Consider the following 15,669-nt stretch of genomic DNA (forward strand, 5'->3'; position numbering starts at 1 on the left):
AAACATTATTTTTTTTTGTATGCAGAAAAACCTGTCTCACAACTTTAAGAGTCAATAAAATACACTTTAAATGCTAAACATTGTATAAGAATTTTGTTTTTTAAAAGAAATAATTGATAAAGCCGTTACAAAAAATTTTAATGATTAGTTCTAATTTTTGTTTATTGCATGAGAAAATGGTATAATTATGTCACAAGACATTTTCTGAATAATTTCATCTATTTCTTCATCTTATATTTATTTTTGATAAAGAGTACTTTCATATTAACAAAGTTTCCCCTAGTAATAGAAGAAAAGATATTTTTAATACGTTTTTAAATACATTTACCTCTCCGCAGATTTAATGACTCCCCCCTTTAAATCAAAAAGTGGAAAATGCACTGAAAAAAAAATTTATTTAATTCAAATACTTCAAATTATTTGAAAAATATTTAATTGGTTCAAATACTTTTTATTTGGATCAAAAAAATATGTATTTGATTCAAATAACTTGAATTATTTGAATCGCATTTATTCGAACCAAATAAATCGTATTTGGTTCAATTAAATAATTAATTGAATTGAATAAAAAAATTTATTTAATACAAATAATAAGTTACTTGAAACTATTCATTCATTTATTTTACTCAAATATTTTGTTTATTTGATACAAATAAAAAGTATTTGACACGATAAATTTATGTAGTGGATTCAAATAAACTGAATTATTTAATACAAATAATTCGTTATTTAAATTCTAATACACTTTTTTATCAAGACAAATAAAAAAATATTTTAATCAATTAAATATTTATTTGAAACGATAATAATGATTTACTTGAAACAATTAATTTATTTATTTCACTCAAATATTTTGTTTTATTGAAACAAATAAAAAGTATTTGATACAATAACTTTATTTAATGGATTCAAGTAAACTAAATTATTTAATACTAATACACTATTTTATCAAGACAAATAAAAAAATATTTTAATCAATTAAATGTTTATTTGAAACGAAAATAATGAGTTACTTGCAACTATATTAATTAATTTAATTCATTCAATTATTTCATTTTTTTGATACAAATAAAAAGTATTTGATACAATAAATTTATTAATTCTAATTAATTAAATTATTTAATATAAATAATGCGTTATTTAATGTTAAATGTGCCTAAAAGTGTTTTCCCTTTCGAGATATTACTCGTAAATAACTTGAAATATTTTGTTCGAATTTGTCGGATTAATTAGATGAAGGCGAGCTGATTAAGAATCATCTCCATTTTTACAAAGTAATTTGGTAAAAGAGTATTGAAAATCGTGGTTATAAAAGTTGGATTTTTGACAGAAGTGGGGATAGACATTGAATCTATGTGGCGCCAATTCTAGCTAGTGGCCGCTGCTGAACTAACTTACCCCAAATTACTCCACTTTAAATCTTTAATAAAATAATTTCCTCACAATATTATTGCAAAAATGGAGAAGAGTGATGAACTCAGTGACCCTTCCTCTATTATTCCTCCAAATGCCAACTCGAAATACTTTATCCTTTAAAGATGAGAAGAAATTTACGAAACCCCTTTTTTCCAATATTAATTATTTATCAAGATTATGCAAAATTCCGAGAAGTACCTTCCTCTATTCTTTCCAAAAAATTATAACCTAAAATATTCTATCTTTTTCAAATGAGAAGAAATCTACAAAACCATTATTTTCTCCCGGATGCCCTTAAGAGAAATAGTTATAAAATTAACTTGAAAAAAATAATTTATTTTCTGAATGTTTTTTTTTTTCGATATTTATTTATTTAATATTTTTTTTATTGTTGCATGTTTCATTCCATATGCATACGTTCTTTATGACCTATAGAAAATTTATTGGTATATTTTTTATCGCTATTAAAAATTTTAATTTAATTTCTTATCATTTTTTTATTGTAATATGATTTTAGTTGCGCTTTTCTTATCATTGTAATAGAAATATTTTAAATAAAAAAAAAATGAAAGCAATCATTTCAATTCGTCTGTCGAATTTATAATTTTTTAAATGTTTTTTTTTTAAATGAGTTATTTAATAATTGAGATTCTAACATTTTAAAACATTTTAAAATGATTTTTTAAAGAAAGCTTGACATTTTATATTGCATAATATTCATAATCAGACATAAATTTTATTTTTTAGATAAATCAGAATTTATAGTTAAATGAAAATTCTCATGTAGGATCTTATATAGGATCTCACATAAATTCATATATTAAAATCCACATAAAATCCTATGTGTCATGTAAGAAACTATATATAGGATCTTATGAAAAATCATATAGGAAATTGAGACATGATTTAAAGTAGGATTCGATGTAAATTCTTACACTGTAAAAAGAAGTATCTTAATATAAGATGTTTTGGTAGTAACTTTTTAGTTATTTGAAATATCTTAGTTTAAAATGTTAATAATATCTTTGCCAAAGTGCTTCACATATTTTTGATAAAAAAATTTTGAGGTTAACTATGGCCTCTTATGTAAGATGCTTAATGTATTTTATATTTTAGTAACTTCAAATTCTGACGTATCTTAGAATTTACAAGCATCTTTTTTCTAAACATCTTATGACCCCACAAATATCATATTTCAAGTTACTTATAGAAACTTACCGAAGTAACTTACATTTTAAGATGGAAGAAATATTTTAATTCTTGTTAAAATGCAAAAAGCATCTTAAATATTAATAAGATACTTTACAAAATATCTTTTTTTAAGATGGAAGATATCATTTTTCCATATTACATCTTATTGTAAGATACCAAATAAGTCACTTATTTTTGCAGTGTATAAACGTATTCTTAAGTAATAAATTATAAAAATTCCTATATGAAATCCTACATTTTTTTCTGGTCCCATTTTTTCCATTCAATTTCTAATGTCAATTTCCTTCGTGTTTTCTCATTAAAAAAACATACTAAAATTCATTGCTCAATTCTTAACCAGAAATTTTCCTATATCAAATCATACATCAAATCTTTTTTCGATTCTCGAATGAAAAATTATTACAAAAAATCTGCCATGAAATCATATTAAAAATCCTCACGTGGGATCATATATATGATTGATTTGAACATAAGAAATCATATAGGATTTTATGTAGATTCTGAAATATCTATATCTATATGATTTCACATAGAATTATATAAAGGAAACAATATAAGATTTCATATAGGAATTTTCAGTTTGCAGACGGCAGTTTATAAAAATTAAAAATTATTTAATTAAAAATCAAATAATATTACTGCAATTCATCTGAAAAGAAAAAAAATGGTGTTTTGCAATACACCTTTTGAGTTAGAGTCTCAGCTTTTATATAGTATTCAAGACTGATCTCAACTGTGAGAAAAAAAATTCTCACCATCTGGCGGCGTAAGAGTGGAACTATGATGATCTACATCTATATTGGAATTTCCCATATAATTTCCTACATAATTTCTCATATAATTTCCAACTTGGTATCTTAGATGGACAAATAAAACAGTGAAATCCACACATGACATCCCACATAAATTCCTATATGATTAATTCTTACATGAGATCCTATGTAGGATTCCATGTAAAATCCATGTAAAATCTTATGTATGATCTTATATAGAATCCTACATAGGATCTCATGTAAGAATTAATCATATAGAAATTTATGTGGGATGTCATGTGTAGATTTCACTGTTTTATTTGTCCATCTAAGATACCAAGTCGGAAATTATATGGAAAATTCCAATATAGATGTAGATCATCATAGTTCCACTTTTACGCCACCAGATGGTGATAATTTTTTTTCTCACAATTGAAATCAGTCTTGAATACTATAAAAGATAAGACTCTAATTCAGAAGGTGTAACCCAAAAATATCATTAGAGATCATAGATAGAAGGTGAAGATTTTTAATATGATTTCATGGCAGATTTTTTGTAATAATTTTTTATTCAAGAATCGAAAAAAGATTTGATGTATGATTTGATATAGGAAAATTTCTGGTTAAGAATTGAGCAATGAATTTTAGTATGTTTTTTTAATGAGAAAACACGAAGGAAATTGACATTAGAAATTGAAGGAAAAAATGGGACCAGAAAAAAATGTAGGACTTCATATAGGAATTTTCATAATTTATTACTTAAGATTACGTTTATAAGAATTTACATCGAATCCTACTTTAAATCATGTCTCAATTTCCTATATGATTTTTCATAAGATCCTATATATAGTTTCTTACATGACACATAGGATTTTATGTGGATTTTAATATATGAATTTATGTGAGATCCTATATAAGATCCTACATGAGAATTTTCAGTAGCGTATTTTCATAGGGTACCCTAAACGCTTTAAATGATATTTTAAAAATTTGTAAAAGCAAATTGTCAAATTTACAATGAGATGTAAGTTTGAAAAAAAAATTTAGAATTAAATGACTTAAATTAAATTAAATTAATTAATTAATTGACTATAATTTTACTATAGTTATTAATAATTATTATTGATAATTAATATAATTTAAATTATTAGTTAATTTTATTTATTATTATGCATAAGCTATTATGTAATATTAATAATAATTACTTAATAAAAAAGATTATTTATTATTTATAAATATAGAAACAATAACAATTTTGGAACCGTTTAAAAAAAAAATTTATTATTATTTTAATTTATTCGTATACTTTCAGTTTCATAATCTTGCGACTGTTTTTTATTTTTCGAGAAATGTGTTAATGTGATTCACTATCAGTTTTGTAATGAGTGAATGTTTGTGTTTACAGACACGATTTGGGAAGTATTGACGAGGATGTTGAACGTCAAAGATTCTGGACCAAGAAAAGATGACTCCCAATCTTTTTTCTATTTCGTCAGATGTATATTCTTTTTGGCTCATTCCTCTCTTTTTTAATTATATTTATCATTTTAAATTCAAAGGCAAAAGGAAGCAATTTTTTTCATGTTTATTTTGTTTATACATATATCAAAGAAAAAGAAAGATGGAAAATACCTCAACCGAGAGAGATTGTGCGATGGAGAATTTTATGCAACTCAGGTCGCGTATCTCCATTAAGTTTTGTTCGACTTTCAGAATCAGTGTTTAGTCTTTCTTCTTACGCTGATCGAGACAGTTCACTTTTTGAATTGTTTACCTTTTTTTGAGATCAACATTTTTTCCAACAGTATTTTCTCTTGAGATTATTAAAAATAGAAGTAAAAAAAAAAAATTCACAAAACTTTTCTTAAAAAAAAATATTTTATTTTATTTTATTTAAAAATTGTGATGTAAGTTTGATCTTCTTATTTCGAGAATTTTTTTTTAAAATTATTCCTTATTTATTTATTTACTGGCAAAAAAAGGTTTTTTTTTTTAAATTTGAAACAAGAATTTAAATAATAGAAAATTAACTGAAATAATTAAAAAATTTTATCAGTAGTAAATTTTAACGTTTACACAGGAAAATAATATTATTGGAAAATAAAATCAATTGATTGATACAATAAATTAAAAAAAATTTCTATTTGGAATATCAAAAAATTAAGAAAATTTATTAAAGAATTAAATTAATTAATTATTAAATTAAATTGAAATTTATTAAAAAAAATTAATTAATAAATTAAAGAAACTGAAAATTAATTAAATATTCAATGTAAAAATAAATTTGACATTTTTTTTTTTTTTTTTTTTTTTTTTCTTTTTTAAATCCAGAAGGGAAATCAAAAATGCCAAGCAGTAAAACTAGAATTGCAATTATCGGCGGTGGAGTTGCCGGATTAATTGTTGCAAGACATGTAATTTCAAGACCTGAAATTTACAGCGTTTGTCTTTTTGAGCAAACGAATAACATTGGTGGCACTTGGGTTTACACTGATGAAACAGAATTTGACGAAAATGGACTACCTGTTCATAGCAGTATGTACAAAAATCTCAGGTAATTGTTAAAAAAAAAGGAGAAAAAAAATTCACATTAAAATTTTTTCGAAAACTTTCTGTGGATATATATATTTTTTCTTCAACTTTATAGTATAAATAAATTAAAGAAATATTAATTAAATATTAAATAATTTAATTTAATTTTAACTTAAATTAATATTTTTGCTATAAATTAAAAAAAAAAATGTTCTAATAAAATAAATTCGCCTAGAGAATGAAATAATAGAATTTAGAAAAATAACAACACACAAAAAAAAATTGTTTATCAACAAAAGGTTATTTTTATTTTTACAGAACGAATTTGCCAAAAGAAATTATGCAGATTCCTGATTTTCCATTCAAGGATACTGAGGGATCTTCTTTCGTTCATCACAGCGTTATTCGTCAATATCTTGTCGATTATGCTAAACATTTTAATTTACATCCTCACATTAAGGTATAAAAAATGTTTTCTTATTTTTAAACAATTTATTTTAAATTACCGTCAACCGGGGCTTAAAAAAAACGCTATACTTTTTTTATTCAGTGATGTTGGGGCTATTATACTCAGCAAATTTTATTTGTTTATAAAATATCGTCAACATTTTTTTTTTTATACAGTTTTAGCTATATGAAATTTTTTCTGCAAATAATCTAAATTACGATAAAAAAAATAGAAAATCAAAAAATAATTTTTTATATATATAAATTGTTTAACAAAGAAAGTTAAACATTAAAATTTAACTAAAATCTATATATTTATTAAAAACTTAAAATTTGTTTAAAATTAACATTATTTTAGTTTCTAACAAGTGATTTTGAGAGAGAAAAAAAATACAAAATTAACTTGAAAAACGATAATTTAACTTTTTTTCTACTTAACAAAAACTATAAAATTTTAATGTCAAAGATTAATTTTAAAAATAACCAGTTTCTTCTGAAATCAAAAATTAATTCAATAAAAAAAAAATAATTAAAAAAAGGAATGAAAAAAAATAAGAAAAAAAGAAAATAATAATAACAACAACATAAAAAAAACTATTATGTAATCTTAATGATATTTCAAAGGTGAATCAAAATATTTACACATTTCCTATATAGCTTAATACTTTGGTGAATCACGTGGAACCTGAAATCTTATCGAGTGGACAAACAATTTGGTTGGTGACATTTACAGATTTGCAAACGAAAATAGTTAAGAGAAAATTATTTGATGCTGTTATTTTATGCAATGGTCATTACACTGTGGGACATTTTCCTCAAATTCGAGGAATCGAAACATTTCCCGGTGGAATTATTCACAGTCATCAATATCGAAAACCGGAAAATTACACCGGTAGAAAAGTTTGTATTTTGGGCGCTTCATGGTCTGGAATTGACATCACTCTTGAATTATCGAAATTTGCGGAAAAAGTATATATATATTCTATATAATTATAATAATAAAAAGTATTATAATCTATTCAATTGGATTACAAAATAGAAAAAGTTTAAAACTTACCATTTTTGTAAAAATTTAAATAAAATTTTTATTTATTAATTTTTCTTATTTTTCAAATATTTCGAAAATATTTTGTATAAATTAAATTACCATTCGTTAAAATGTAAAGAAAAATTTTTATTTATTTATTTTGTTCTTGAAATTTTTTTACTTTTTTAGTTGAATAAAAAAATTTGCTTTAATTTTTAATTAATAATACAATTAATTATTATAGTTATAATTACCTTTTGTAAACGAATTATAAATATAATCTAAAGTTTCTTATTTTTTGTGAAAGAAATTCTATTTTAAAAATTTTTGAATTCTTTTCACTTCATTTTTACAAAGACTCGCGAATTATGGAAATTTTTAAATATATTTACAGATTTATCTGAGTCACAATCTTCCAGAGCTTTTGGATGCAAAAATGTTTAAAAACGTGGAACAAGTGCCTGGAATTAACTACATTTGCGAAAATACTTTTTTCTTTCACGATGGTTCGTTCGCAGAGGTTGATGATTTTATATTTTGCACAGGTAATTGTAAAAATAAAATATTTAAAAAATTAATTAACTTTCTAAATTTATATTGAATTAAGAATTGAAAAATTTTAATTTAAAAATTGATATTGAAACTATATAAACCCTAATAACACAAGATATCTTGGGATATATTGATAATATCCCACAGATATCCTAGGGATGTCCTATGGATATCAAAAGGATCTCTTAAGGATATCCAAAAAATCGGCGGTTTGGATATCCACAGGATATCTTCTGGATATCTCTATATAGACTTTCATAAATGTCCTCCAGATATCCCATAGATATCGTCAGGATAACCCACAGATATCATCAGGATATCCCATAGATATCGTCAGGATATCCCACAGATATCATCAGGATATCCCATAGATATCGTCAGGATATCCCACAGATATTTTCAGGATATTCTCAGTATATCTTCTGGATGTCAAGAAGATATTCTCAGAATACTGTTTTTAAAGTCATTATGAGACTACGAGTGAGAATATTCTGTGAATTAAATTTTATATATAAATAAAATAAAATGTAACTTGTTTTTCGAGAAAGTTGTTTAATTTCAAAAATTATTAACTAATTTTTTTCTCATTCGTGATTCATTCCTTTATTCATATGCTTAATATTGTCAGAAAATAAATTGGCTTTAAACAATATAAATTCTTCCCCGAAAATAACGAATAACTATTAATATTAATTATACATTAAGTGCATGAGTTTATTTAAAAACTTTGAAAAATGCGTTTCAAATCTTCATTTAAAATAAATTAGAAGCTCATAAGATTTTTGTTTTTATTATATTATTATTCATTATATTATCACTGAGAAAAATGTTTAGTCAGAGCAACCAAAATTTGGTTGGGCCAACAAAAAAATTTTGTTGGTATTTAAGCAACCAAACTATTTATTTGAGTCAACCAAAAAATTTGGTTAAGTGTTTTTTGTTGGCATAACAAAAATGTTTGGTTAGGTCAACCAAATTTTTTTTGTTAGGTCAACAAAAATGTTTGGTTGATCAAACAAACAGTTTTTTTGTAAAATTAAAAATTTTATTCTACCTTATCTCTTTTCTTTTTATCTTTTTTATTTATTTCATTATTTATTTATCAATTTAACATTGAATTTATATTTATATCCAATTAAAATATTTATGGACTTTGAAAAATCTCACCTCCGCCTGGGATCGAACCTCTGTTTTAAAACTGAAGGTCGGGAGCTCTGACCACTGGACTACCCATCCTTGTGAAAGATTTAAACTAACTGTTCTCTTAAACTATGATCTAAGAGCGAATCAAACTATTTGGTTGTCGCAACCAAATTTTCGTTAGGACAACAAACGATCATTTGGTTTCTTAGACCAAACTATTTTGTTGTGTTAACCAAATTATTTTGTTGTCGTAACTAAATTTTGATTGGAATTTAAAAATGTTCAACCAAATAATTTTGTTGACCTAACCAAATGTTTGGTTGAGATAACCCTATGACTTTGTTTCAGCCAACCAAAATTTGGTTACAAGAACCAAAATTGCCTAACCAAACAATTTAGTTGCAAACACTAAATTTTTTTCCTCAGTGTAGCTTAACAATTTTAACCTTTAAAAATATATATTGAGATATTAAATATCCCGTGAATATCCTAAGAATATCCCACGGACAGCCTGAGGATATCCTGCGATATAATATCCAATAGATATTTTGAGGATGTCTTAGGGATATCCTGTGGATATCCTATGGATGTCCTGTTGATGTCCCACAGACCGGCGGTTTGGATATCCTAGAGATATTCTATGGATATCCCAAGATATCCTGGGGACCATTCTAGGATATCGACCATTGATATGGATATCCTATGGATATCCTAGGGATATCCTTTTGTTATGAGGGAAGAATTAATTTCCAAAATTTTATTTTACTATTTAAAATAATAGAAGATAAATACTAATTATTTTTCTAATTAGGTTAGTAGACAATGGAAGTATTTTTTTTGTTTTGTTTTGCAGGATACGAATTTACGTACCCGTTTTTATCAAAAAAAGTGGAACTTTGTACGAAAGACAATCACGTAGAACCAATTTACAAACATCTTGTTCATATGAAATTTACGAATTTATTTTTCATGGGATTACCAACAATTGTCATACCTTTTCCAATGTTTCACATTCAAGCTCAATATATTTTAGGAATTTTAGAAGGTCGTGTCAAATTACCTAATTCTGAAAAAATGAAAGAGGAATTCGATAACGAGAAAAGATCTTTATTGGAATCTGGAATTCCTGTAAGAAAAATTACTTTTGTTTTATAATTTATTAAAAAAGTACAAAAAAAGAATTTCAATGGATCAACTTTTATTCTAATTCAACGAAATTTTTACTAATATATTTTCGAGAATTTTTTAATTAATGAAAAGAAAAAAATTTAATTTTATAAATAAATTAAATAACTATAATTTAAACAGATATATTAAATATTTTTTGTAGATAAGACATATCAATAGATTAATGGGTCGACAATGGGATTATTATGATGAGTTAGCGGCTGCAGTTAAAATTTCAAGTTTTCCACCGGTAATTAAGAAAATTTACTATCACTCCATTGAAACGCGTGAATTGAATTTTGCAAATTACAAAAATTATCAATATCATATCGTCGATCAAGAAAATTTCACTGTATGTTGTCGTAAATCCTGTTAGTGTGTAAAAAATAGAAATAAATGTTCAATTGTTAAAAATATTTTATACATACATATAGATATATATATATATATTTTTTAAATTTATTAATATGAAACAGTATTCACAAGAATTAAGAAAAAGAAAAAAAGAAACGATTATTAGTGATTTTAAAATCACTGTTAAAATATTATAATGTTTTAATTTTACAAATTTTTTAAAAATACATATTATCAGATTTTATAATTTTTACAAATAAAGACTTTTTACTTAAAATTTTTAACTAATTCGTTTAAACTGTGTACTTCCAACCTACTTTTGTGTGTAAATTTCATTCTACTATAAAATTTTCGAATTTCTAATGCCTTCTTTCTGCCTTCTTTATTATTTGAGTTTCTGCTTATCCGAGATTTTACTGTAAATCGGTAATCAGGAATCTATATTGTCGACTGATGGTAAAACGAAAATATAAAAATTTACCGAATTGCATTTTTCATTAATGAATATCGACTTGCAGAAATGTACCTTGCCGACTGATTTAAAATGAAGATATACAAAATTACCTACTTGAAAAAATAATAAAATATACATTGTCGACTAATGGTGAAAAAAAATGAAAGTCGATAATATAGATTCATGCAAGTTGGTTTTTTATATCTTTAGTTTATCATCAGCCGGCAAAGTAGACTCCTGTATGTCGATAAATTTTAATATTTTCATTTTACTATCAGTCGGCAATATAGATTCCTGTAAGTCGGTAATTTTTTACATCTTCATTTTTTTTTATTTCACCATAAATCGGCAATGTAGATTATAAAAAAAAATTTTTTTAAATTAATTCAAAAAAATTTCATGTAAATTATAAAATTTTATTTCCAGTATTTTTATTGCATTAAGGCCATCCGAGAAAAATCCCTAACCTAAAAGTGTTTTCCCTTGCGAGATATTACTCGTAAATAACTTGAAATATTTTGTTCGGATTAATTAGATGAGGGCTCGCTGATTAAGAATCATATCCATTTTTACAAGTAATTTTGTGGTTATAAAAGTTGGATTTTTGACAGAAGTGGGGACAGACATTGAATCTATGTGGCGCCAATTCTAGCTAGTGGCCGCTGCTGAACTAACTTACCCCAAATTACTCCACTTTAAATCTTTAATAAAATAATTTCCTCACAATATTATTGCAAAAATGGAGAAGAGTGATGAACTCAGTGACCCTTCCTCTATTATTCCTCCAAATGCCAACTCGAAATACTTTATCCTTTAAAGATGAGAAGAAATTTACGAAACCCCTTTTTGCCAATGTTTAAACATTTTTTTCAATAATTATTTATCAAGATTATGCAAAATTCCGAGAAGACGTATATCGGCCCGCGTGAAAAACGAACTATGGGAAAAAGCTATCAAAAGCTGGCAAAAGATGGGAGAAGATTTTCGCCATTGTTTTTAAGTTTTATCCCATACTTCAAAGAATTGCAAAAAGCTCACAAACCATTGCTTATGAGCCTTTCCCATACTTTTTTTTAATATCATATAACATTGCTAAAATCTTGCCAAAGTATTGCAAAAATATGGGAATAAAATAAAGTCAATTTTTTCTAACTTACTTCTTATTTTTCTCATTTTTTTTCTGAAAAGCATTGCAAAACAATGGGAAAAAGATTAAAAAAGAAAAAATTTATTTTTCTCATTTTTTCATCTTTAAAAATTAGATTTTTAAAGTATTGCTAAAACCTGGCAAAAATATACGAACAAAATTAATCAATTTTTCTCGTTATTTTAGCTTTAAAAATCTGATTTTTGAAGTATTGCAAAAATATGGGAATAAGATTTTGAAAGAAAAAATCAATTTTCCTCTATTTTTCAACTTTGAAAATTTGATTTTTAAAGTATTGCAAAAATATGGGAAAAAGGTTTTGAAAGAAAAAATCAATTTTCCTCTATTTTTCAACTTTAAAAATTTGATTTTTAAAGTATTGCAAAAATATGGGAAAAAGATTTTGAAAGAAAAAATCAATTTTCCTCTATTTTTCAACTTTAAAAATTTGATTTTTAAAGTATTGCAAAAATATGGGAAAAAGATTTTGAAAGAAAAAATCAATTTTCCTCTATTTTTTAACTTTAAAAATTTGATTTTTAAAGTATTGCAAAAATATGGGAAAAAGATTTTGAAAGAAAAAATCAATTTTCCTCTATTTTTCAACTTTAAAAATTTGATTTTTAAAGTATTGCAAAAATATGGGAAAAAGATTTTGAAAGAAAAAATAAATTTCCTCTAATTTTCAACTTTAAAAATTTGATTTTTAAAGTATTGCAAAAATATGGGAAAAAGATTGGAAAGAAAAAATCAATTTTCCTCTAATTTACAATTTTAAAAATTTGATTTTTAAAGTATTTTCCTCTATTTTTCAATTTTAAAAATTTAAGTTTTAAAGTATTGCAAAAATATGGGAAAAAGATTTTGAAAGAAAAAATCAATTTTCCTCTATTTTTCAACTTTAAAAATTTGATTTTTAAAGTATTGCAAAAATATGGGAAAAAGATTTTGAAAGAAAAAATCAAAAAAAAAAATTGATTTTTCCTTTCAAAATCTTTTTCCCATATTTTTGCAATACTTTAAAAATCCAATTTTTAAAGTTGAAAAATAGAGGAAAATTGATTTTTTCTTTCAAAATCTTTTTCCCATATTTTTGCAATACTTTAAAACTTAAATTTTTAAAATTGAAAAATAGAGGAAAATACTTTAAAAATCAAATTTTTAAAATTGTAAATTAGAGGAAAATTGATTTTTTCTTTCCAATCTTTTTCCCATATTTTTGCAATACTTTAAAAATCAAATTTTTAAAGTTGAAAATTAGAGGAAATTTATTTTTTCTTTCAAAATCTTTTTCCCATATTTTTGCAATACTTTAAAAATCAAATTTTTAAAGTTGAAAAATAGAGGAAAATTGATTTTTTCTTTCAAAATCTTTTTCCCATATTTTTGCAATACTTTAAAAATCAAATTTTTAAAGTTAAAAAATAGAGGAAAATTGATTTTTTCTTTCAAAATCTTTTTCCCATATTTTTGCAATACTTTAAAAATCAAATTTTTAAAGTTGAAAAATAGAGGAAAATTGATTTTTTCTTTCAAAATCTTTTTCCCATATTTTTGCAATACTTTAAAAATCAAATTTTTAAAGTTGAAAAATAGAGGAAAATTGATTTTTTCTTTCAAAATCTTTTTCCCATATTTTTGCAATGCTTTAAAAATCAAATTTTCAAAGTTGAAAAATAGAGGAAAATTGATTTTTTCTTTCAAAATCTTATTCCCATATTTTTGCAATACTTCAAAAATCAGATTTTTAAAGCTAAAATAACGAGAAAAATTGATTAATTTTGTTCGTATATTTTTGCCAGGTTTTAGCAATACTTTAAAAATCTAATTTTTAAAGATGAAAAAATGAGAAAAATAAATTTTTTCTTTTTTAATCTTTTTCCCATTGTTTTGCAATGCTTTTCAGAAAAAAAATGAGAAAAATAAGAAGTAAGTTAGAAAAAATTGACTTTATTTTATTCCCATATTTTTGCAATACTTTGGCAAGATTTTAGCAATGTTATATGATATTAAAAAAAAGTATGGGAAAGGCTCATAAGCAATGGTTTGTGAGCTTTTTGCAATTCTTTGAAGTATGGGATAAAACTTAAAAACAATGGCGAAAATCTTCTCCCATCTTTTGCCAGCTTTTGATAGCTTTTTCCCATAGTTCGTTTTTCACGCGGGGGATTTCATAAAGGACCGGAAAAAAATCCGATGTAAGCGGGAATTCGAATTATGCGGGTCCGATATACGTGGGTTTCACTGTACTTAATTTGTTTTTGACCCTTGGAAAATTAAAAAATTTCATTTTTTTGTGGCCCTGTGTAATTTTTACAAGAATTCTGAAAATTTAGTTAAATTTGAATTTTTAAAATAATAAAAATTGTTTTAGGCTGAATCCATTTCAAAACGTACAGGCCGACCACCTTCAGGTTGTAGATTTTTCTGTCGATGAAATATGTTATTCTACATGAAAAATAAAGAAACACGTATTTTTTTATTTTTCATAAAAATTATGTTTAACGAAGTTATGGTCATTTGAAGTTTGAGTGGTAAAACTCGAAAGAACAATGAAAAAAAATTGTTTCGCCTGTAATTTTTTTTCTAATGAATGCAATCAAATTGTTTTTCTTGGATCTTGTAGGGGGTATATTCCTTTTTAAAATCCCATTTGAAATTTGAAAAAAGATTCAAAATTAACAAAACAGGAGATGATTTTCTAAAAATCATTAAAGTCAATTTTCTCAAAAACCTTTTTTTTTCTCTCAAATTTTTACCATAAATTCTTACCAATATGAAGAACCAATCCTAGGAGTTTCAAGCGGGCTAAACAATCCTGGTAGTAAGGAGAAATTTTTTTCGAAATATTTTTTTTTACGAAATTTGAAATGGCTGACGTGCAGTTTCAAGAACAAATGAACTAACTGAAGTGAGTCATTTTATAACCAACAATAATGTATGTATAGAAAATAACCATAAAATCACTTTTTTCAAACAGGTTCTAAACATCAAAAAATTTATAATTTGACATTTTAAGTATCGTTAAGACCAATGATAATAAATATATAATTAATAAAAAGGTGAAAAAAGAAAAAATATTTTTTATAAATATTGTGATTCTTTCAGTAATATACTCTTGAAATATTTTCCAATTCAAATTATCATTCAAAAATTTTTTAAAAAACTTAAAGTTTTAATTTTCAATTTGGAAATTAATATTTGCAAATTTCATTTTAAAATAAATTGATTAAGTAAAAATTCAAGATAGTTTATTTTATAGTAATTCAAATATGAAAAAAATATTTTTTCAAATTATTATGAATTATTTTCACATATAAATAATTAAATATTTTTATTGCACTTTAAAACACATTTAAAGTAACTGAATATTGGAATACATTATTGTTGGTTATAAAATGACTCACTTCAGTTAGTTCATTTGTTCTTGAAACTGCACGTCAGCCATTTCAAATTTCGTAAAAAA

At 24.1% G+C, this 15,669-nt stretch overlaps 1 protein-coding gene across 4 annotated transcripts in view; it reads left to right on the forward strand.

The window, feature by feature from the left end:
- LOC127277617 (uncharacterized) overlaps positions 1-11,175 on the forward strand; it is a 20,408-nt gene extending 9,233 nt beyond the window's left edge. For 2 of the 4 annotated variants that reach the window (XM_051298901.1, XM_051298900.1), the window contains exons 2-8: positions 4,786-5,057; positions 5,712-5,934; positions 6,231-6,372; positions 7,017-7,328; positions 7,781-7,931; positions 9,935-10,209; positions 10,412-11,175. In XM_051298901.1, coding sequence (XP_051154858.1) covers positions 4,877-5,057; positions 5,712-5,934; positions 6,231-6,372; positions 7,017-7,328; positions 7,781-7,931; positions 9,935-10,209; positions 10,412-10,624 — 1,497 coding nt within the window. In that variant the 5' untranslated portion in view covers positions 4,786-4,876 and the 3' untranslated portion in view covers positions 10,625-11,175. Of the gene's footprint in view, positions 1-4,785; positions 5,058-5,107; positions 5,288-5,711; positions 5,935-6,230; positions 6,373-7,016; positions 7,329-7,780; positions 7,932-9,934; positions 10,210-10,411 lie in introns of those variants that run through there. The other 2 variants (XM_051298902.1, XM_051298903.1) reach the window with 2 other exon arrangements.
- Positions 11,176-15,669: the final 4,494 nt, after the last annotated feature.

The sequence above is a fragment of the Leptopilina boulardi genome, unplaced genomic scaffold (genome assembly GCF_019393585.1).
Source record: "Leptopilina boulardi isolate dan_hultmark-lab unplaced genomic scaffold, ZJU_Lbou_2.1 LbouV2_172, whole genome shotgun sequence".
NCBI classification, from domain to species: domain Eukaryota; kingdom Metazoa; phylum Arthropoda; class Insecta; order Hymenoptera; family Figitidae; genus Leptopilina; species Leptopilina boulardi.